We start from the raw sequence: 25,171 nt of genomic DNA on the forward strand, positions 1-25,171 counted from the left end.
TAAATTCTTATATATTGCCACTAGACTAATTTGCATAATTGCATAAAATTGGAGGAAAGCTGAAAAGAGAGCGGAGGACCAACAGAACTGAAGGACACCAAAGACATTCTGGACTATGATGATAGTGTACGAGTGCTCCCCAAGCTACAAAAACTATGCATTTATGGACCCTTTCTGGCAGCCCTATCTCTGTTTGTTCTTTGCTTTGCCTACACTACCGCACCTGTTCCTCTTTGATCGCCCAAGACAGACCCCCCGGGAGAAACGTGACTTGCCAAATCTACGGACAAATTGGAGATACTTGGATAAATACTCCAGTGCCACACTCATGGAGACAACACAGGAAAGGCAACATTTGCAGGACATTGCTTAACAGGGGTAATTGATCAAACGACTTAGGTACTAATACCAACCAGGACTTCCTCGAGTAATAATAGTCAGATCAGCATATGTCAACAGGAAACTCGTGCTTAACCTGTAAAGCTAGGTTCCAAACATAAAGGATGGTCGGAGAACTCCACACCCAGCAGAAGAATATACAGTCGCAGCTCCAACACCTTGCACAAACTGAAAAAAAAAAGAGAGGATACAGTAACTTTCAACCAATACAAACTATAAATCTCTTGATATATATAATATATTAAGCAGCAAAAAGGTTATCAAGTAACTACTTCACAAGAGATCTCCAACTTTTCACAAGAATACAATACCTAGTAAAGGACCAGATTAGAAACGGAAGAATATAATGAAGAAACCCAAAAGCTCCAACTAAACCAAAGAATGCTTCTAAAGGTGGCAAGTGTAACATCTTAACCTCCATAAGATCCTGATGCCATCAAAGAATGGTAGGATGCCCATCCACCTGAGACCCGACATATCTACTCACAAACTGAACCGATGCTCATTTGGTAAGTCAAATTACACTGAATGAAACCTGCCTCAGAAAGTCCTGACAGCAATGTGGCGCAGCAAGCATTAGCCGAGAAGGCAATTCCGTTGAACTGCTTTAAAATATTTGTAATATGGTACACATGTCACAACCAGAACCACCACAGCTTGAGAATATTATCAAGGCTGATAACATAGATATAGAGAGTGACGACAAGCAAGTCTTCCAGACAATTACTGACTGATCTGCCATTTCACTTCAAGATGTCACAGCTTTTTGGGGAAGTTATAAGTTTTCTTAAGAAACCTTGTGGCAGCTTCATCATTCCTATAGCACAAAACACGCAAAATCGTATTGGCCTCAGTCGGGCTCCAATTCCCCGAAGTAGGCGGTAATGGATACCTGGATTTGGCTGCTGAACCATATGTCTCAGCTATCATACATTTGAACCGCTCAATAAGGCTTTCTGTATTCGTGCGGAATAGAGGTAGCACATTTCTCACTTGGGTTGAAGCCTTCTCAACCAACTCCCCTGGCAACCCATCACCATCAGCCAAGTACAAGTCTTTGAGAGACCCGAAATCCTCCTCTATTATCTGAGAATCTCGGCAAGAGAAAGCACGCAATGGGCCACCCGCCAGAAGCACTAGCAAAAACCCATCAAAAGAAGCTTTCATTAGTGCAGTTATCACTCGATTTCGCACTCTGCCATGCACAGTGGTCGATATCATCTCAAGAGTAGGGTCAAGTTCTTTCAGTAGAGGATCTATTCTTGAAGCAGAAGTCTCCCCAACATATAAGCCATCCCACAGAACATGACTTAGATCATGGAAGATCACCTTGTATGCCGTTGCCTCGCACAGTTGCTGAATCCCTTCTTGACAAGCAGCTAGAGAAATCTCAAACTTGACGTCCAATCCATTTGACATATCTGCTTGGGCAGATTCAACATTTCTTAAACAAGTCCTTATTTTCTTCTCCAGATTATCCAGCTCTGTTCGGATATGGTGAAGCGTATTCATACGTACACATAGCTGTGGCAAACCAGGAGAATTATCTCCATTCATCGATCCAACTTGTGATCTCCTTTTCTGTAAGGTGTGTGATTTCTCTTTTTTCTTCCACAATTTTGAACCAACCTCGCACCTGGTTAATGCTGGCAGTGCAGGGATAAAAGTATTTCGTGTTCCTAGAAATTGAAAGTTGAATTACCGACAAAATTAAAATGACATCTCACAAAGTAGTCCAGTTTCAGGTTTCTTCAAACTTACCACAGCCGGACTTTGCCTTGGATATGTAATGTTGCAGACTTCTGTCAAGTCCAATCATCAAGTCTGGAAGCAAGGCTGGGTGCATTGGTATAGGCAGTTGAAAGAAGGCATCTAAGGTCTCATCAACTATTCGTAGAACTTCAACTGCAGAAGGAGCACAATTCTCTCTATTTGCCCTTGGGTTCCAAACCTATAGAAAGTGATAAAAAAATATTGGAAAATTATATCTCCTAAAGGTAATGATATGACCTAGCAGCAGGAATGGCTCCCCACACAAGGTTACCTATCACTGAAGATGGCATACCGGCATACAGAATGGAAAATAAAGCCACAGGGTGATGCCAAAGGCCCATGTACAAGCAACATTTATTGGAGACAACACACTCATAGATGTCTCTTATGGGGTGAAATGTAGATCAAGTTTCATGACAAATATGTCTCAAGACAATGAAGTGAGTTGGATACAACCATCACAGAAGAAGTTAACTGGATCACAACACAATGGAAATACAAGCTGCTGCCATGAACAGGAAATTATTTTGCATGTGTTCGCTATAAGGATGGACAACAAACATAGTGTCAAGGAATCTAACAAGCAGGTAATAGAACTGAATAAAATGATATTATCATCAAAAGATTTTTTCAGGGGGTGGGGGGTGGGAGAGATCAACTTAGAAGTGCGGCAAAGAATCATGACCATGACCATACAGGAATCCAGGAGATCCAAAAGCTTGGATCCAACTTAAAATCAAATTTCACAATGTGTCCCAAATTCAAAAATAAAATTTCAATCTAGAAAACATACAAAAAAAGAGTCAGCCCCAGAACATAATGGGCAAAGTGCAATCCAAAGTCCTTTTTTTTATTTATAAAGGCAGAACTAGGAAAAATCATCAAAGTGAAAATCTTGAAACTGTAGCTGCCTACAGCAGCAAAAAGAATAAACACCTCTTTTTCTATCTGGAATCATCATCAACATCTAAAGTCATGCTGATGCTAATTTCGCTTTCTCCCTCCTTCAAACTCTAACAGCCAACTTTTTACTTTGTCATACACCACAGCCAGGCCACTAGACTAGCTGGATTAGTTCGATCATATAGTTGTTGGCTAAATGGCCATCAATCTTAGATACAAGCTGGGGAAAATTAAGGATGGAGTTTTTGTCAAGGTCAAGAATTATGTTCCAAGCACAGGTTAAGCATTGGGCTTGACCTATCCTTGAGATGGTGTAATAAAAATGAGAACGATTAGCTTTCCTAGTTAATTCTCTTAACGACCACCTCAAAACAATCATTTACTTGGAACTTTAATGGATGCAAGTCAGACAGCCTATTTCATTATAAGTTCATTCGACAGTGGTATCTGCTAATATTGTCCAGACTAAGACCATAGTTTGATGGGAGCTCTCTTTGCAAGGTAGGCCTTCCGGATGAAGAGGGCACTAGAAATCTCGACATGATCATGACATCAGTTTAAGGCAGAAGCAAGATCATTGAGACTTTGCCATACACCACCATTCTTTTTTGCAATTCCATGATATGTACTAAAGGAGGCAGCTAAAATACCTTCTTTCAGCGTCACCACGCCATGCCGCTTGCCAGTAATTATAAAAGTAATCACACATACATCTTAAAGTGCAACAAGAACCTTCATAGATTATCAGGCAAAAATGGAGCCCTTTCAAAAGGCCATATGAGAACTCATAAAAGTTGATGGTGATAGTCACAAGACCAATTCACCTTCATTTATATTTTATGCTGACTAACAAAATCTAAAATATCACAAATAATTTATCCAATAATAGTTTTTTTATATTATAAAAATGCTGATTCTTTTTAGAGATAATTATGAAATAAACTCCAGCATATGATTTGAATTATTCTACATTTTAATCATTTTAAATCACAAATAATATGAAATAAATAGCATTGCAAGGATTATTCATGCTGTTATATTGCATACCTAATGGATAATCCTGAGAACATTAGGAATCCTGCAATTAAGTTTAAAGGAAACAAACTGTGATTAAGTTTAAAGGCAACCTCCAGTCAGATGTCATGTATAGAAATAATGCTTTCTATGTGTGAAAAAAGCAACGAAAGAATAGAGGCAGAAAATTTTGAAGGCAACTAGCAGGTCAGATGATATGTATAAAAAGTATGCATTTGCAAATGCCCACTAAGTACAGAAAGTACAAATATAAGCAACAGAATCAAACCTCTTGCTGCAAGTTCCGGTCAACCCACTCCTTCAATCTGTCTACTCTTGTCTTTATCCATGTTTTCACAAGATTGGCAATCGCAGATTCAGCTTCATAAGGAGGCATCTCACGGATTAATGACTTACCACCATCATCACTATCAACGGAATCTTCAACAGCAATGTGTACAAGATCTTTCTCTAATTTGTCTGCAGCTTTAAGCACTTGGACTGTGTCTGGTGTCAGTTCCGTGACACCAGATATAAACTGCTTAAGTTCATTACCATAACATGAATGAAGGGTAGCAACAGCAACACCTGCAGATAGAGGATGCCATTTCTTCAATATAGGACTGAATAGTGTTTTTTCCTTGCTTGCTAGATCACCAATGTCCTTTGCAAGGATGGCAAGAACTGGAGTGGGAGTACTCTGATTTTTTGATGATCGCCTGCTTGAGTCTGCTTGTTCCATTCTCTGCATCAAAGAAATGATTATCACCAAATGGGTCGGCAGCGATATAAAACATCCAATATAATATAACCCATTCAAAGGAATAAACCCATTTCTATATATGTACAGTATGCAGTCCACAATCAATAAATATAAATAATTCCACAAATATATGAGTACCAGTATTCCTCCAGGAACTAATATTGATGACCTAGCCGGCATAATTCATTTTTTATTATTGATTTAGAGTAAAATAATCTTAACCTTTAACAAGATGATGAACATAAGAATTTCTTTGGCTTAAAAAGAATTGACTGGTAAAATTTTAATCCACTCTTCTAAGAATCGAGAAAACATGTATAAATAGTAAAATAGATGGAACTAAACAGGGCCGTTAGGAGTTTAATTTGGCAGTTAAAGGTGAGTTACCTGAGCAAAAGCAGTACGGAGTGAGGATCGAATATAGGTATCAATCCTGCTACGAGCTACATCAGTTTCTTCTCTCCTCTTACGGCGATACTCTTGTGAAATATCTTCCATTAGTATCTTGGCAGCTGATACTCCTAAAGAAACAATACTTTGCATAGATTCAATATTACTAGGATTGAAGGTATCATGGTAAGCAAGAAGTCTCTTCTCTGTCCATCCCATTATCGAGCTCAATGTTGAACTCAATATCTTAGAATAAGCTGAATCTTTTGTTGCTTTGGCATCCTTTGCAACTTCAGCTAGCTGAGTATCAGCTGCAAACAGTAGATCAATGTCTACTTGGCCAGTTGTAACAAAACGGTGAAATAAAGCCCAGGTAAAGCAGAGATTATGATGCATCTGATTTATCCCCAGGATAGTCCAAGTCTTCTTTATCAACTCTAGAACCTCATCAATTTCATCGATTATTGATCCGTCCTCACTGTTATCAAAACAAGCTTCTAGCAGCATTTGGTACAGATGGAGATTCAGTGGAAAACCATCTGCCCAATGGCATGTCTCTGAAACAGATCCATCAGAAGTTCGGCAAGCAAGGGCCATCACGGCACTGCGTAGAACCTGCATTGACTCTGAATTTTTTCCAGTTTCGAGTGGCCCCTCTGAAGCTCCATGTATGATCTGTCTTAGTCGCTGCGCTGCAACATCTGATTTCCCTAATGGACGAAAAGGGTGTACGAGTAATCCAGCCTCAAGAATCTTCAAGTTTCTAAGCTGCCAGGCTTCATATTCTTGTTGATCAGCAAAGTCTGAAACCTTGAACTGCTGCAATAACTCTAGTGGCAAAACCATGGATTCCATGCGTCTCCCAAGCTGTTATTAGGGGAAGAGAAGAAAACACCCCAATCAAAACCCAATATCTTTTTTCTTTTCTCTGTGTGATGTAATATATTGAAAAACAACATTTTGTTATATTGCTTGCATGGATGCTCCATGCATTCAAGTAATGCAGTTCTTTAAATAGGAACACTAGATTCACATGATCCAATGATGATACCCAGAATTGTCATGGCAATTTAGTATTGCATTACCATGCCCAGGGATCTCGGTATTTCAAAAAGGCAAGTATATGCAATCTAAGTGACATTTTATTACAAAGAATTATACAGACAGGTTAAACTTGAGTTATGACAAGAGACCAAACTTGAGTGGAACAAACTCGGAGTATTAGCATCTCAATATGTAGACTGATGGAATAACACCTTATTTTGATGGCAACACTGGACAAAACTGTCGAAACCTTTAATAACATAGCATCACAAGATTCTGTTTACAGTTCACAAGCCCAATTACCACTCAACTGTAAGTCAGCTGCAAGGTATGTGATATAAACTGAGTTAAGACTCACTGCACTAATATGATTGATGTGGGATAAACATCAACACTAGGATTTCAAAAAAATAGAAAATCATGATCAACAGAAGATTGCTTTATTGTAAAAAAATTAGAGGGACTCCGAAAAGGATTTGCACCTTGACCACCACAGATAAGATTAATCAAAGCCTACAAATAATTAATTTAGGTCATGAATAAGAACATAACTATAACCATGTAGGCTGTAGCCTTTTCCTAACTATTTGGGTGGACTTTATGGATCCATATTTGCCATGTACACATCTAATGTTATTCCAAGTTTCTCATATCCTTCCTCACACCTTCATCTATATCACGTTAGATCTTCTCCTCTTTTTTTTTACCACCTTCAACCCAAACCAAGTTACCTCTCATTATTAAAGGTTCATCAAATCTTCATTTTTCATGTACATACCATCTCGATCAAGGTATGCCATACCATACTGAACTAGACGGTACAGGGTGTACTATACCGGTTTGGTATCGGAACACAATATAAGGGATGTACCGACACTTGATATGCCGAACCGACCCCATACCAGGCGTACCGACACAATGTCAAAATGGCATCGATATGAGGCCCGGTACCGAGTACATATCTTGATCTCGATTGATCTTCTATTACGCTACCTTTCAGTTGTGTAACTCCTACAGCTACTCTAACATATTTATTTTTTATTTTACCTTTTCTAATTTTACCACACATCCATCTTAACATTTTCATTTCTGTTATGGCCAACTTGTTTTCATGTATTTTCCTTATTACCTAATACGCTGAGCCATACAACATGGCAGGCCTTATAGTTGTTCTATAACTTTTTTGAGTCTTCAGGATACGCATCTATCACATAATATTCTCAATACATCTCAACACTTCATCCAGCTAGCTCTAACTCTATTACATGAATCTTTAACTATCTTCCTTTTTTTTTTGTATAATAGATCCTCAATAATGAAATAGTCACTTTGAAATATCTCTTGATCATCAATCTTAATTGGTCTTCATTTCCATTCTCACTAAATTTATACTCCATATAATCTGTCTCTATTCTACTAATCTTTAAACCCCTATCCTCTAAAGTTTTACTCCATAAGTTCAATTTAGTATTTAATATAGTTTTCTGTTCACCAATCAACACTATATTGTCTGCAAATAATATACACCACGGTATATCTTCTTGAATATTAGCAATAAGTCCATCCATAATTAAGTTCTTGAATATTATATGAGCTTAGTACCAATTTTTGATGCAAGCCTACAATAACTGGAAATACACTTGTTGCACCGCAGCAACTTCTAACACTTGTCAATATTATAGCATACATATCCTCAATTATTTCAATCTATCATTTATATACACTATTCCTTCTTAAAGCCCACCAAATTACTATCGGTACGCTACCATAAACTTTTTCTAAGTCAATGAAGACATCCGTTATTTATGTAAAAAAAGGGCCTTCGTTTTTTATGTTTCAGGTATAAATCCAAATTGGTTCTTTGAAACAATTGTTATTTTTCCTAATCTTTGTTCAATTACCATTTCTCATAATTTTATATCATGACTCATAAGGTTAATTCCTCCATAATTAAAATAATTTTGTACATAATCTTAATTCTCATAGATGGATGCTACAATACTTCCCGTCCAATCATATGATATTTTCTTGGTTTTTAAGATTTTATTAAATAATTTTGTAAGTCAATATAAGCAATATCTCCTATGATTTTTCAAACTCCAATAGATGTTCCATCTGGCCCTCATATCTTACCTTTTTTATACTTTTCAGAAGAAGAAAAAAATCTCTTCTTCGCTTTTAGGAATCATACAGATAGAACCTTGACTCCTTCCTAATTTTGCTTCTTCAATTTTCAATAGAATCTTTATTTAACAATTCTTCAAAATAATATCTCCATCTTTTATTAATATCCTATTATCCTTATTTTTCATGCATCTAGCTTTGTTAACATCATTAGACTTCCTCTCTCTAGCTTTAGCTAAAAAAGGTTGCCCAATGCACGAGGCTCCCATCGTTGCATGATCTGGGAAGGGTCGATATACGTGGTCTTACCCCTACGTGCAGAGAGGTTGTTTCCGTGTTATGAACTTTGACCTTCAGATTATAATTGAGCAACCTTTACCATTGTGCCATGGCTTACCCTTCTTCTCCAGCTTTAGCTATTTTATGAATTTTATTCTTACCTTTTGAATCAATCTATCATACAAATTATCATGCACTACATACTTAGCCTTACTTATTAACATTTTCACATCTTTTTTAGCTTCCTTATATCTTATAAAATTTCCATGATTATTTTCTTTTCGCCATTGTCTGAAGCGCATCAATTTTATTCTAATTGTCCTTGTATCTCATTATTCCAACACCAAGTTTTTTACTCCTATATTCTTTTCCCTTTGACTCTCCTAAAACATCTTTAGTTACCTTTTCAATACAATTGATCATTTGATCTTACATTTTATTTGATCCAATCCTTAAATTCCAATTTATCTTCTTTAGTAATTTATCCCTGAAAGATATAGCATGAATAAGAATTTTAAGGAAAAAATAACCTACATAGAATCAGGTAAAATGGATACTTGATAGTGAAGGAATAATTAACCAGCAGCTCAAATTTAACTGCAAGGCGAAGTATATAACTACGAGAGTCAATAAAATAAAATAAAATGCATGTTAAAAGATATTATCAAGACTGGTAATAACTCCACTGATTAAACTCTGCAGCAAAGCTAATTAGGAAATTTAATGAAATACAAGAAAAAAAATATCTCTTTTATAAATGATCTTCTTTATTAAAGAATTCAGATAACTTTCTACGAGATATCAAGCATTATTTTACATAATTATACAAAAGAAACAGAGAAAGGGAAGATAATAGGTGAACCATAAACCCTAAAAAATTCAGGAGCTGACCTGACTCGCGGCAACCCGGAGCAGTCCCCGCCGGATCCGGGAGTCCGCCTTCTCGGAGATCCCCATCTGGATCCTCATCAGCTCGCCGACGGTCACCGGGCGATTGGAGCCCTTGGCCGGGCTGATCTCCTTGCCAGGGCTCTTCTTCGAGGACTTGATCCCGAGGGCCTTCTTCATCTTGCTGGCCGCCGTCGAGGTGAGCGAGCGCTGGAGCGACGACGAGGACGAGAGCGGCGACGAGGACGCCGGCGAGGACAGCACGCGGTCGGCGGAGGGCGGGGTGCGTTCGGACTGGGGAATGTAGGTGAGGGGCCTGCTGCCGGTGGAGCGGCAGGCGGCGACGAAGATCTCGTAGGCGGTGTCGCGGAGCTCCGGATCGGAGAATGCGCGGCCCAATTGGCCGTAGGGGGAGGCGAGATCGGCGGCTGTCATCGCGGCCGAGGACGAGAGCCGCATGGAGTTGCTGTCCGTCTCCCGCTTGAAGTCCCCTAGGGTTCCTCGGTCTCTAAACAGCCGAGCCATCTGCGCCGGTATATGGGGGGCCTTTTGAGATTCTCTCTCTTTTTCTTTTTCCCTTCGCTTCTCCACTCGTTGCTCAGAGAGAGAGAGAGAGAGAGAGCTTTTCCAAATATATTGAACTGTGCAAAAGAGAACTAGGAGGAGTAGAATAGGAGGAAAGGATGGGTCATGGTCTCACGGAGGATGGTGGTGGGGGCTGAGAGAGAGAAGGGGGTTCATAGAAGCTTTAGAGAGAGAGAGAGAAGGGAATAGAGGGAGAGGGAGGGGGTGGGGATGAGAGAGAAAAGAAAAAGACAAGAAAGATGAGAGCTGGAGGACAGCAGAACTGGATGTTGATTTTTTCTTTTCTTTTCTTTTGCTTTTCTTTTTATTTTTCTGTGATTGTTACTGTAGGGGATGCTGTAGCAAAGTTTTTTGCATAGAGGTTAGATGAGAGTTTCATGAACACACTGTTGATGAACACGCCAATAATAACATTACAGTTTTAGACATGCGTGTCTAACTATGGAGGCAGATAGGAGAGTTTCATGAACACACTGTTGATGAACACGCCAATAATAACATTACAGTTTTAGACATGCGTGTCTAACTATGGAGGCAGATAGATGCAAGCTATAAGTAGAGGTAATTAGGGAAAGGAATAGAATCCAGTAACTCAAGCTTGTGGAATTGGTGAGAGGTGTTTTCATAATTACCATACTCCGTTTCGGAGAGCTGTTCGCAGTAGAGTTTTAAAAAATAGAGCCTTTGGAAGTAAAAATTTTATAAAAAGCGATTTGTTGTTTGGTAACTACATTTATAAAGTATTGTGTAATTTTAATGTGTGTTTGGTAAACAAACTGAGAAAGTACTTTTGGTATGACAAAATAACCATAAAAGATATTGCATGTTATTATACAATAGAGTATAGTAAAATATGATATATATTAATATATAAATGTATAATATAGTATAATATTAATGTAGTATAATATTATATTATTATAATATAGTAATTTAATATTATATACTATAGCATAATAATATAACATAATATATATGATATAATGTAATATAATATTATATTTATAGTATAATACAGTAATAAAAGTATAAAATATTATAATTATTATCATTATATATTAATTTTATCATTTTTGTAATTATTATATTTTATCATTACAAAGACTATGGGCTCGTTTGGTTCGTGGGAAAAAAAGGAGGAAAAGTGTGGTCAACGGAAAAGTAATGAGATGTCTATTGTTTGGTTAGAGTTTTCAAAGGAGAGAGATGGAAAAGTTGTATTTTCATGGGATTATGATTCTCACGTTTCATGGAAAAGTTACTTTCCCATGAGGCGGAAATCACTCCATTTTTATTGTTTTCCAAAAAGACCCTTCAGCATTAAAGAAGCATTAAAGAGGCATTAAAGACCTAATTTTTATTAAGGGCATAATAGGAATTATACATAACTTTTTCAGAAAAGTGGATGGCCAACCAAACACAAGCATTTTGAAAATTTGTCACTTTCTCATAGTCAACCAAACATGCTAAAAGTACTTTCTTAGGCATCCTCATCCTGAAAATTTATTTTTCAGAAATCATATTTTTAAAAGAAAAAATACTTCCTGCGAACCAAATGAGCCCTACATGCCCCTTGATGGTGATTTGGATAGCGAACTCACTCATGGCCAAAGGTGGGCAAAATATTAAACACTCTGGCCTTGGCCGGCGGTGGTTGCTGTTGGTTAAATTATTCCATACCACCCTATCCTTGGATGATACACAACCATGACTGGTGTTTGACAACAGCTATGAATTGATACTAAACAAATATATAAAATGGAGCCCGTGGTAAAGGTGAAGAACATAATCATATTAGTCTAATCCAGTGAAACCTGACAAATTGATTCTATTGCCTTGCCTTCTTTCTTTTATCTTTCTTTAAATACTTTGCATGGTTGGCTCTCTAATTGAGATATACGTTCAGGACAGAGAGATGTAAGAGGGCCAAAATAAAGTCTCACAATATAATGGGTAGTAATCAAGGAGAAGCGAGGAGCTTGCCTAAAATGGCCCTCATGAGCTATTTAAAAGAGAGGAAGAATCTGCTCAAGGTTCATCCTTACCTGATCCCATAAGAAAATCATTTTATTATAATATTGCTACGCTCGATATGAGAGCCAATTCGATGTACCAAATGTTAATATATCTTCTATATCATGCACCAATTTAGTATCAATATAGTATGGAACAGCCGGTATGCACTAGTACTAACCAACAAAGCAAAACTTGAATCTACTGCTCTGAAGCTAGAGGAAAGCATGATGGGTGCCAAGAGGGCGCATCTGCTGTTGATAGAAATCGTGTGCTCGGCGCATGTACATCTTGAATTAGGTGAATGGGCAACTCATATTTGTGGCTTGATCATCTAAACATTAGTCTGTTAACAGGCTATTAGAACTAGCCAACACCAAGTTCACACTTGTGCCCACAACAAGAAAGAGAAGAATAGTATCGATGTGATTTTCTCTTAATGCAATGTCAAGAAGAATATAATATTTTGGAGTTGGTGAAGTATATAATATTTGAGACTGAAAGTTCTCTCTGCATGCCATGTCTTTTTTGGGACATGACACATAGGCAATGCTTTGAATTATCTAACAGTATCCCTTAAGGTAGATGTTATTTCATATTGCAAAAGGCCAAGCTGAGCCACGTTTTGACAATTTGAGCCTGCTCTATTAGAGGTTGTATGAGGACCCATATGGACACATATTTAATGCCATATCGATTATTTGTTAAAAAAATTTTGCATATTTATATAGAACTAAAAAAAAAAAAATTCAGTTAGTTTTTTTGGGATGAAATCCTGAGTTATTACAGTTGTCAAGTATATGTGTTTAACCGGTTGCGGGTTATCTAGACGAGCCAAGTCTTAAGCTAGGCCCAAAGTATGTTCATATTCTTGCGAGCCCAGTTCAGTTTGGGTCAATCTGCCTGTCAGACAAAATCGTAGGATAAGCAAATCTAGATCCGCATGAATTTTAATTAGATGACTTGAATGAGTTATGTAGCAAGTTGAGTCTTCAATGTTTGGATTAGTTTGGTTGGTTTGTTGTTAAGTAGATATCTAACTTACACTGTACTCTTATTTGAATGTTCTCTGGCTTCTCTATACTGTCTCACAAGTTCATGCCCTTGTATCAAGGGAACTTACGAGTTATATCATAGATCCAGGCAAAGGCTTTCCCTTTCACTTGCAAGAAGGGAAAGCAGTCTCTTACCAACACTATTCTCAAGGTATCTAATTGAATCATGGGATGACGTAACATTTGCCATGTCGAGTTTTGTTAATTTATCATAAATTAATATACGGTGCACATTAATCGATGCATAGATAAACTTATGCGTCATATATTGTCTATACTGTTGGGGAAAAATGGATTATCCGAAGCACGTGGATGCATCACCGGCACGTGATGACGGGCGCCACAGCAGTAACCCTCGTAGCGCTCGACCTTAGAGTTCACAGCCGTGCGGCCTTGATCGACCTTAAATATGAAGAAGATCCAATCAAAGAATGAAGTAGACCTCTCCACTCCACCGGAAGTCAAGTTCCTCTCCTTCTCTCTCGGGATCTAATCACGCGATCTCCGCCTGAGCGACTGTCAACAATTAAATGCGCACGATCTCCATGGACCTTCAGCTTACTCAAATCTCAGGCCATCCACGGCAACTAGTTGACTCACTCAACTCCGTCCAGTCACTCACGACAACTCATTAATTCACATGATCACGCCCAATCATGACAGTAACTCATTAATTCGCCCAGTCACATCACAGGTAATCCTGTATCCCTCCTATAAAAGGGGAACTTCTTCTTCTTGAAGGGGATTCTGATTTAGACTTCTGAATCTTGCATGTAATCTCTCTCTTTCTCCACAAAAGCCCTCTCTGACTTAAGCATCGGAGGGCCGGTGCCGAGAACCCCGGCCACCGGTTTTTTGCAGGTCCTCTGGAGGACGCAGCCCGCTGACGTATCACCCGCACCGGAACTCCTTCTTCTCAGCCGGTGGTCACCCCCGGATTCAATTTCCAGCAACACATACATAACAAATCATGTCATCTTGCTTTACTCTACTATTTCTTGCAAGGTAAATTTATGCCAACATACAAATCAATCATGTTTTACTATGTTATTTCGGCTTTCCCGTAATTTTTATATACAGAGAGAGAGGAGAAGGAGATGGGGAGGAGCGTATTCATTAGCCTTGAATATATATTTTCTTTTAAGAAAAAAACTAAAGCTGATTTTTTTTAAAAAAATAAAATTTAAATTTTTTAAAAATTCAGTGCCTCTCAAATTGGTATCAAATCAATTTTTTAAAAAATTAATATAAATGGAAGAGATCATTGGATTCGCACCATCATTTTTTTTTACACCGCTACATCAAACCAGGAGGTGAGATCGGAGAATGCAAGACACTTCCCGCTCGCTTGAGGACCAGCCCAACGAACCCACAGCAAAACAGGAGAAATCAATGCCATCTAATATAACTACCAGTACAGGTGGCAGCATCAGAGCGAAATACCGCCTCCGCATCAAGTGCCCCCCCGTCTGCCGAGGCCCAGAATTCTCCGGCCTTCTCGCACTCTCAAGAACCTTCCAGTATAGTCGCAGTCCTTCCTCTCCCCTCCTTTATACACTCTCTTCCCCCCCTTCCTCCGCTCATAACAAGAGAAAGGCTATTACCGCTGCTGCTATCCCGACCCAATCCAAGACGATTGTTCTCTTTAAGCCATGAATCCGGATAAGTACACCCACAAGACCAACGAGGCCATCGTCGCTGCCCATGAGCTCGCCATCAACAACGGCCACGCCCAGATCACCCCCCTCCACCTTGCCATCGCCCTCATCGGCGACGCCGGTGGCCTCTTCCGGCAGGCTATCTCCAACGCATCCGGCGGCGCCGGCGACTCCACCGTCGCCTCGGTAGAGAGCGTCCTCAACCGCGCCCTCAAGAAGATCCCCTCCCAGCACCCGCCGCCGGACGAGGTCCCGGCTTCCACCTCGCTCATCAAGGTCTTCCGCCGCGCCCAGTCCTCCCAGAAGAGCCGCGGCGACACCCACCTCGCCGTCGACCAGCTCATTCTCGGCCTCCTCGAGGACTCCCAGATCTCCGACTGCCTCAAGGAGGCCGGCGTCAGCGCCGCCCGCGTACGCTCCGAGGTCGAAAAGATTCGGGGGAAGGAGGGCAAGAAGGTGGAGAGCGCTTCTGGCGACACCAACTTTCAGGCGCTTAAGACCTACGGCCGGGATTTGGTCGAACAGGCGGGGAAGCTCGACCCGGTGATCGGCCGGGACGAGGAGATCCGCCGCGTAATCCGGATTCTCTCGCGCCGGACCAAGAACAATCCCGTCCTCATCGGCGAGCCCGGCGTCGGCAAGACGGCTGTCGTGGAGGGCCTCGCCCAGAGGATTGTGAGGGGTGACGTCCCGAGTAACCTACTAGATGTTCGACTCGTGGCTCTTGACATGGGCGCCCTCGTTGCGGGCGCGAAGTATCGGGGTGAATTCGAGGAGCGACTCAAGGCTGTGCTCAAGGAGGTCGAGGAGGCTGAAGGCAAGGTCATCCTCTTCATCGATGAGATCCACCTCGTGCTTGGCGCTGGACGCGGTGAGGGCTCCATGGATGCTGCGAATCTATTCAAACCGATGCTTGCTAGAGGGCAGCTTCGGTGCATTGGAGCGACGACGCTGGAGGAGTATAGGAAGTACGTGGAGAAAGATGCTGCCTTTGAACGAAGGTTCCAGCAAGTCTATGTGGCTGAGCCCAGTGTGGCGGACACCATCAGCATACTTCGAGGGTTGAAGGAGAAGTACGAGGGGCACCATGGTGTTCGGATTCAGGACCGGGCTCTTGTGGTCGCCGCCCAGCTCTCTGCCCGATATATTACTGGTAAGCTGAGTATTCCTCCTCCTAGTTTACGGCATTGCAAAAAGAATAGTCTTTCTGATAGTTTCGATATAATATAGCGAAGCCGTTCTCATTATGAGTTCGATTTTGAGGATTTTTTTTTCTAATTCTACTTCTTTTTTTGTCTTCTAGATTTAGTTTCCTGGCGTTGCAAAAATGTAATCTTTCAAATTCATTTGAAGCAGAATTATTCTCATTATGAACTTAGTTGGAAGGATCGTTTTCTTCTGCTGTTTTTTCTGTCTTCTGTAGCTTTAGGATTTGCAAAATTTAGTCTTTTGAACACACAGAGTTCAATTATTGTGGCTATGACTTTGGTTTTGAGGATTGCTTTTTTATTGCTCTGTGAAGGCCGACACCTGCCTGATAAGGCCATTGATCTGGTTGATGAGGCTTGTGCTAATGTGAGGGTGCAGCTTGATAGCCAGCCAGAGGAAATTGATAACTTGGAAAGGAAGAGAATTCAATTGGAGGTCGAATTGCATGCGCTCGAGAAGGAGAAGGATAAAGCAAGCAAAGCCAGGCTGTTAGAGGTGGGTGGCTCTTTCCATAGAGCTAATTCTATTGTTAACTCTGCAGACTTTTCCTCCCTCTCTAGAGGATATGTCTGTTTAGATGCTATTGATGAGTCCCCTAACAAGGTGGATGTGTTGATGGCTAACTTCAGGTTAGGAAGGAACTGGATGATCTGAGGGATAAGCTGCAACCACTGATGATGAAGTACAGGAAGGAGAAGGAAAGAGTTGATGAGATTCGAAGATTGAAGCATCGCCGTGAGGAGCTTCTCTTTACTCTGCAGGAGGCAGAGCGGAGAATGGATTTGGCCCGTGTTGCGGACCTACGTTATGGAGCCTTGCAAGAGATTGATGCAGCTATTGCAAGGCTTGAAGGGGATACTGATGAGAACTTGATGTTAACTGAAACAGTTGGGCCTGAACAGATTGCAGAGGTACGTGCATTGAGAGTGTGTTGATGGCTCTGAAATGAGAGTTGTTATGGTGTTTTTGTATCGTTTGCTGACTATGAGTATGGTTCAGGTTGTGAGCCGATGGACTGGCATTCCAGTAACCAGGCTGGGCCAAAATGAGAAGGAAAGGCTGATTGGCCTCGCAGAGAGGTTACACAAGAGAGTTGTTGGCCAGGACCAGGCAGTTGATGCGGTGGCGGAGGCTGTGTTGAGGTCAAGGGCTGGTCTTGGTCGGCCACAGCAACCTACAGGCTCCTTCCTCTTCTTAGGTCCCACCGGTGTTGGTAAAACAGAGCTTGCCAAAGCTCTTGCTGAGCAACTCTTTGATGATGAGAACCTCCTGATCCGCATTGATATGTCAGAGTACATGGAGCAGCATTCGGTTGCCCGACTCATTGGTGCACCACCAGGGTAAGGGTTTTTTTTTTTTTTTTCCCGTTTGGTTAACACTAAATTTCTTCGTTATCATTGCTACTATATTTTGATGCTTACATTGCGGATTTTCAGATATGTTGGCCATGAGGAGGGTGGACAGCTGACAGAGGCTGTGAGGAGGAGGCCATACAGTGTCATCTTGTTTGATGAGGTGGAGAAAGCACATGTTGCTGTGTTCAATACCCTTCTTCAAGTCCTTGATGATGGTAGATTAACTGATGGCCAAGGACGGACAGTTGACTTCACCAATACAGTAATTATCATGACTTCAAATCTTGGTGCAGAGCACCTCCTTGCAGGAATGGTGGGCCAATCTTCGATGCAGATTGCGCGAGAACGAGTCATGCTGGAGGTTTGCAATTGAGTGATTCTGTTTCCTGTTTTGAGCTGTGATGTTTGATATTGATTTCAATGCTTGACAGATTGTTTCACCATATTTTGTAGGTGAGGAGATATTTCAGGCCAGAGCTGCTTAATCGGTTAGATGAGATAGTGATCTTTGACCCTCTATCACACAAGCAACTTAGGAAGGTCGCCAGGCTTCAGATGAAGGATGTTGCTGTCCGTCTTGCAGAAAGGGGCATTGCTCTAGCTGTATCAGATGCTGCTTTGGATGTTGTCCTAGCTGAATCATATGATCCGGTAAATAAGGCATTTCAATTCTTTCATCCATGGACTTATAGTTGCTGTTTTATAGGGGAATCAGGTACTGATGGATTGTGGTGTCTGTGGCTTTTCAGGTATTTGGTGCCAGACCGATCAGGAGATGGCTAGAGAAGAGAGTGGTGACTCAACTGTCCAAGATGCTCATACAAGAAGAGATTGATGAGAACTCCACTGTGTACATTGATGCAGCTGTGGGGAAGAAAGAGCTGACGTATAGGGTGGAGAAAAATGGAGGGCTTGTGAATGCTGCTACGGGGCAGAAGTCTGACATCCTGATTGAGATCCCTCATGGGGTGGTCAGGAGTGATGCAGCCCAGGCAGTGAAGAAGATGAAAATAATGGCTGAGGAGGAGGATGCCGACATGGACGACGAGTAGGTGCGAGCTACGTAGATGGGAAAGGTTTGGTTTTTAGAAACAGTCTTAAGAGACAGATCTGATTTATTTTAAATTTTTTTTTGTTATGCACCGTGACTCTTTTAGACTTCTTGATCAAACTGTGGGATAAACCTCTTAGCTTTGGGATGGCAAGTCGATGCAAGTGGAACGTTTTGTTCGTGTATAGTTTGGAAAGAAAATTTTCAGTACGCTTACCAATGTGTCATCTTGTTTGTTTACGTTGTCTGCTCGAGTGCCATCTCATCATAGGGTTTAGATTTTTAGGCCCTGTTGGCAGTAGAGCTGTTGGCAGTAGAGCTGTTGGAAGTAAAGCTGTCTAAAGTAGAGCTGTTATAAAAAGCTGTTTGCTGTTTGGTAACTACATTCGTAAAGTGCTGTGGTACTTTATTTTGTGTTTGGTAAACAAACTGAGAAAGTACTTTTGTATGACAAAATTACCATAAAGGACATTGCATAGTATTATACAACAGAACATAATAAAACATAACATAAATTAATACATAAATATACGATATAGTATAATATTATTGTAATATATAATAATATTATGTTAATATAGCATAATAGTAATATAATTATTAGAGTAAATTAATATTTGGTAATATAACATAATGTTAAATTATTTAAAAAATAGGCTTGAATAGACTTTTCTTCTACTTCGGATAACATATTAATGTATTATGATATAATGTAATATATATTATATTTATAGTATAATACAATAATAAAAATATAAAATATTATAATTATTAGTATAAATTAATTTTTCATAATATAACATAATATTAAATTATTTAAAATAACATATTAATGTATTATAATGTAATGTAATATAATACAATATTTATAGTATAATACAATAATAAAGGTATAAAATATTATAATTATTATTATAAATTAATTTTTCATAATATAACATAATATTCAATTATTTAAAATAACATATTAATGTATTATAATGTAATGTAATATAATATAATATTTATAGTATAATACAATAATAAAGGTATAAAATATTATAATTATTAGTATAAATTAATTTTTCATAATATAACATAATATTAAATTATTTAACATAACATATTAATGTATTATGATATAATATAATATGATATTATATTTATAGTATAATACAAAAATAGAGGTATAAAATATTATAATTATTAGTATAAATTAATTTTTCATAATATAACATAATATTAAATTATTTAACATAACATATTAATGTATTATGATATAATATAATATGATATTATATTTATAGTATAATACAAACATAAAGGTATAAAATATTATAATTATTAGTATAAAATAATTTTTCATAATAATTTTTCATAAAATAATTTTTCGCGGTCCAGGGGCTCTTCTTCGTGGTCCACGCTCGAGGAGGACCTCAGCGTGGGCCGCGAGGTTGATGATAAAAAAAAAAAAATAAATTGATTTTGGAAGGTTTGGAAAAGGATTAAAAAAATTTTCTTCTAAAATGTGGTTCAAGAGATGCATACAAAAATTGAAAAGAAAAATACCTTTTCTTATAGAAAGGAGTCTGACGGCTAGGGTTCTTGGCTCCAGCAGATTTTTAGGTTTATAAAGGGACAAACTATGTAATTATGTTATTTTAATATGGGCATTTTTGTCAAAAATACAGCTTTTCGAAAAAGCTGAAACAGCTTCCTCCCAAAAGCTCCAAATTGCAGCTTCCTCCCAAAAGCTGTTTTCAGCTTCCCGCAAAAGCTGAAACAGCTTTTTGAAAAATTTACCAAACACAGTTTTTCATCTAAAAGTACTTTTGGAGGGCCAGAAAGTGCTTTCTGGCCCTCCAAAAGCTCCCCCAAACAGGGCCTTATTCTCTTGGGGATAGTTTCTTTGGTTTTGTAAGCTTGTTCATTTGCGAACTGTATTGTGAATAGGACAGATGGCACAGGACACAGATCTTCAGAGACAGTCGCTGAAGAAAGGTGAATGGGTTCGACTGAGCGATTTTGACTTGGATCTTCAAGGATTGTGCTATGGCCCAGTCTAGTCTCGGGTTTGGCAAGAAATTAACCTTGTGCAAACTGTATAGCAGTCCTGAATGGCAGCAGCGGGCCTGGAACTTCAGGGATTGTGCCTTTGCCAAATCTGATCTCAGTTGTGGCAAGCACTGTACACACGGTCCAACAGCCATGAACGACGGTATTGCGAGGAGCGGACGGTGAAGGAACGCAAGTGATCAATTCGATGAGGAAAATTATTCAGAAGTCCCTGTGCAAACAATGTGGGGTAATGCGTACATGGCACTGAGGTGGCAGAAAGAGAAAATTATGCATTTAGCCTGGAAATGATGTTTCAGACGTGAAAACAGAGGAACAGCGGGTTCGTTTATGGTGGTTAAGCAGTGGCATGACCACTACATAAATATGCTCAGCATAGGCATGGTGCCTAAGATGGATGAGTGACCATAAATACCGAGTGCCAGACGGAAAGCAAGAATAACAAGCACAGGGTGATGAAATGAGTGTTTGTAGGTTCTGGCAGAAACAAGTCGTGACCCTCAGGTACACATGCTTAATCGTAGAGGCTGAAATTACGAGTTGGAGTGATATCTCTGTTGGAAATTTGGTTTCATAAAGCTAATGTCAGTTAATGTCCTTGGCAGCTGTCAGAGGGTGTAAAATGGTGCAAAAGCTGATATAGCATTAAAGCTCAAAAATATGAAACTTTAAATAAAAAAAGGGCCGTCCCAGTCACGGACCATGTAATTTGAGGTTTTAAGTGGGGCGGATTTGGTATTCTTTGCACGAAGCGCTCCCTTATGCTTGAACCTGTGCAAGTATGTTTGTGAGTCTAAGCTTTTTATCATTGCATCAACAGCCTCTCAAAAATATTAGTGAGACTCAGTTCATTGACCGGTCCGCACCTAATTGGGCCACAATTCCAGCATAACTAAGAACTCACACGGCTTGCACGTAGAAGAGGAAGAAGAGGACTTCTATTCGGAGTCCGACTTAGTCCTCCAATCCCACCGAAAGGAGTCGAAAGAGGCCAATCCTTCCATATTGAGCCTTGGCTTTCATCCATAAAAAAAAACTCATCCCTCTCCTTTAGAATTGGTCTTTGAAATCCCTCAATTAGAGTGTGATATTTTCGTGTTTATTATTGCAAACGAACTCTTAGGATTCGTCGTTGATGCAGCGGGGAGACTTTACTGGAGACAAGGTAAGGTTGTCCAGCTTCCTCTCTTTCTTTTTTTCTCATTTTGGGCCACCATTATCACCTTGAATCCGATCGGCGGGTCGACGGCTTGCTAGTAACAGGGTCTTCCCTATTTTGATGCTCCTTTTATTTTGTTTTTGCCGGCCGTCGTCGAGCGTGGTACACCGCCGGCACCTTCATAGGTCGTCAGCCGCAGGGGGTCGCTGACCGCAAGCGGCCACTGCCGCCGAGCACCTTCTTACGTTTCGAGAAGGAGAGGGAGAGAAAGAGGACCGCATAGCTCTCTTCTTCTTCTCCTTCTCTTATCTCTAGTGCTTATCTCTCCTTGTTTTTCTCTCTTCTTTCTTCCTCTTTTCTCTCTTTATCTTGATCTTTTCTCTCTCTAGTTGATTCAAAAAAAATTGGGTGGAAGAGACTCCGTGGGCAGTCCTAAGTTGCTATATGGTAGTGGACCTCTTACTAATTAGTAGAGAGTTCTGGTTGTCGGTCAGCCCGGATGATTTTTTTAATATTAATTTGGTTTTGTAGGAGAGCAATCGACGTCGAGCAGGGTTCTACACTCTCTGGTTCATAAATTGCAGTGTGGACAGGTGACTAGTTTGTCCGAGTTGTCGATGTAGAAGTAAGAATTCATGTACAAGCGCCTGCATGTTTATAGATATTTTGTACTAAGGATTTCTGTATTAAACCATGTTTTTATTATGTATACATGTGATTGATAGTATGATAGATGCATATATGAATATAAATTACATTTGTTTGATCGAACTAATGGATGTGGTGTTTTAGACTAACCATATTATATTGATTACTTCGTCACGGGCAGAAAATGTAACACTTATCAATTGCTCCGTTACAAGCGAAAAATGTGACCGTGGTTAGTCTAAAATCGGGAATAAAAAGAATTGATATGTGGATGTGAAATTGATTAGATGAATAAGAACTCTGGGCTGATCTTGTTATTATCGATTGCCCCGTCATAGGCTAAAAATGTGGCACCATCGATTGTCCGTTACAAGCAAAAAATATGGTACCTATTGATTGCCCCATCACGTATGAAAAATGTAATCGAGATTTGGCCTAAAGTTGAAAAGATAATTTATCTTGGATCTAGAGCGAGTTAAAAAAAGGATGGAATGAAAAGCTACTTGAAAACACTATTAAAGATTTATAAGATCCCGTATAATTTATCACTCTTAAATGGTTGGATTTTTATAAATATTTGATATATATATGTTTACTGTTTATTCGAGCATTATTTATAGTCGGTTTGTGATTTCATGTGCGAAACGATTTCTTGTTATTTTCAAACTTATATTATTGTGTTGGTGTGGATGTGTGAGAATTCTTATTGGACTGTAAAGTTCACATTACCTCTTCCCTTTTTTTTTTCCAGAGTTGCAGGTTGCTTGGTACTTAGCTATGGTTGGGATCACGGATGAAAGGATGAATAGTTAGACCATCAGTGATACTAGTTGGATTATTAAGTTTTGTAATTATACCAATTTTGTTATTTGTTATGAATTGATATTATTATTGTCCAATAATATTAAGGTTGTAATAAATTTTCAAGTCTTGCATATTCTCTAGGGCTTTATTCTAGAGAGTATGTGGCCGTATTATGTAGCCGACCTGGGTGTTGGGCTGGGGGCATAACACATTAAACTCCGGGTCTTAAATTTTTAGAAAGGGAAACTTGGTTCCTATTGGCATCAAATGAGGATGTCAAGCTATTGGATAGCTGGAGTGAGATGAGTAGTTTAAAGAATGAGCTGAAACATCTTTTTATTCTGATTTTGCAAGATGCATGGCAGAATGGTACTCCTTATCATCTCTAGCAAAATGAAGAGCGATTAAAATTTTACTTTGATTCCTCTAGCAATTAAAATCTGACCACCCATTTTTCTTCGCCATATTGGAAGCATCCACTGATACTCTCATGACAGGGTCTTGTTGGATATTTGTAAGCATAATTACTATTCTCCAAATAGAACAATGATACGCGGTAACTGGTAGAAATGCTTCATTCAGAAATGCAAAGTTCTTTTATTGAATTTCTATCATAACCAAGCAGTTTGAAAGTTCCCACTCAAGTGGATCGGCAAGGAAAATATAAATGTCCGATCCATCTCATGGTAGGAGGGCTACAACGGCGAGTCTATCTGTATGAAGAAGGGTCGAGGCATCTTGTAGTGAGTGATTTGAGAAAATTTCGAGAATTTTTTTGAGTTGGAAGATGGTCAATGGAACGCTATTTATTGAGACTAAGGAGGTCTTTCACAAAATTTTCTGCCATTTCTGATTGGAATCCTTGGGTTGCGAGTATGGATACATAATTTTTCTCTCTTATCATGTTATTTAGGAGCTATGATGTAGTTTTTACCTTAACCATAGAATCAGCTTGTTTGTTTTAACCCCCATTGGACTTGGCTTCCTTTGGCACTCAATCTTCTACAAGCCAATACTTCGGAACAGTAAGTTTTAATATGCCAAAGGACAGTCTGCTTGTGGGTCCCTCCCTCATTTTATCGAGGGCGTCAAAGTCTGGCGAAGCGACCGTCTCCAGTTCTTCGCCATGGGCAGCCTCAGGCTCAGGGACGAGTTCTGGAGCGGCCTCTGGGATGAGTTCTGGAGCAACTGGATTAGATGGAGTTGTTGTTGCCTCATCAAATTTTGCTCGTTTGGAATCGGGCTCAAATCAAGGGTCCTCCTTCCTTTCTCGTTCCCTGAGTGAGGGGAATGAACCTCTTCGGCAAATAGATAATAAGGTAAAAAAACCCAAAAGGGCAGTCATGGTATAAAGAGTAAGATCGAGTATCATATACAATGCACGTTGTTCTGTATCTAATGAAGGCTGGCAGCTGCACCAGTGACGTAGCCAATGATTCATGCACCATGCAACCAAACCATGGGGATTTTCTTCTGGGCTGCAGAAGGTCCTAACTGGAGGGGGGTAAAATGATCTCCACTTTTGTATGATATAGTTTCCTCATGCATGTCTTTTCAGAAGCTAGTCTCTGGAGGAATTTGATGGATGTACAGCAATTAATCTTTGAAGAACTGGTTAATAACTGAAAAAAGGAAGTCCTCTGAAAAACTTAAGACTGGTGAGAGAGTAAATGTGACTATGCTCTAGAAAGCATCGCCTGTTTAAACTATCCCATGCAGTTTGATTAACTGAACAAATATTAATAATTTACTTTGTTTGAGTAAACACTTTTCTCTAGTATTATCAAACTACTTAACAAGAAAAGGGATTTTTTTCTTTTATAACATAAGGAAAAACTGATTGCAAATATTTTAACGCGATTTATCTATGGTGCCATAAACAATACTTTCTCCTTCATTAAAATTACACATGTTGCACATCGAAACAACTAACCCCTATATTAACTTCTATAATAATCAGTGTTCAAAAAGAAAAAAAATCTCCATAAAGGTGACCGTCACG

The 25,171-nt window shown here is 39.4% G+C and overlaps 2 protein-coding genes and 1 long non-coding RNA gene across 4 annotated transcripts; 2 read left to right on the forward strand and 1 right to left on the reverse strand.

The window, feature by feature from the left end:
- Nucleotides 1–281: 281 nt before the first annotated feature.
- LOC103722020 (protein unc-13 homolog) lies at nt 282–10,530 on the reverse strand. 2 transcript variants are annotated; one of them, XR_606399.6, is made up of 6 exons: nt 9,581–10,530; nt 5,240–6,109; nt 4,379–4,834; nt 2,161–2,350; nt 711–2,078; nt 282–567 (listed from the first exon to the last, which is right to left on the reverse strand). XR_606399.6 is itself a non-coding variant. In XM_008812435.6 (5 exons), the coding sequence occupies exons 1-5, from the start codon at nt 10,100–10,102 to the stop codon at nt 1,156–1,158; spliced, it is 2,961 nt and encodes a 986-aa protein (XP_008810657.4). In that variant the 5' UTR covers nt 10,103–10,530; the 3' UTR covers nt 597–1,155. The 2 variants fall into 2 exon arrangements, 1 of the variants encoding a protein (XP_008810657.4); XM_008812435.6 differs by lacking the exon at nt 282–567 and having other exon boundaries at nt 597–2,078.
- A 4,210-nt stretch (nt 10,531–14,740) lies between these two features.
- On the forward strand, nt 14,741–21,305 carry LOC103722025 (chaperone protein ClpB1). The gene is made up of 8 exons (XM_088704916.2): nt 14,741–16,041; nt 16,411–16,592; nt 16,727–17,008; nt 17,097–17,437; nt 17,534–17,813; nt 17,906–18,103; nt 18,202–18,528; nt 20,441–21,305. Exons 1-7 carry the CDS (start codon nt 14,883–14,885, stop codon nt 18,502–18,504), a joined length of 2,745 nt encoding a protein of 914 aa, XP_088561042.2. The 5' UTR covers nt 14,741–14,882; the 3' UTR covers nt 18,505–18,528; nt 20,441–21,305.
- Nucleotides 21,306–21,589: 284 nt separating this feature from the next.
- LOC149752930 (uncharacterized) lies at nt 21,590–22,469 on the forward strand. The gene is made up of 2 exons (XR_016396549.1): nt 21,590–21,723; nt 22,249–22,469. It is a non-coding gene; the product is annotated as an uncharacterized LOC149752930 (long non-coding RNA).
- The last annotated feature ends 2,702 nt before the right edge of the window (nt 22,470–25,171 follow it).

The sequence above is a fragment of the Phoenix dactylifera genome, chromosome 9 (assembly GCF_051530095.1).
Source record: "Phoenix dactylifera cultivar Ajwa chromosome 9, Ajwa_hap1_PhDact_Kaust_v1.1, whole genome shotgun sequence".
Lineage (NCBI taxonomy): Eukaryota > Viridiplantae > Streptophyta > Magnoliopsida > Arecales > Arecaceae > Phoenix > Phoenix dactylifera.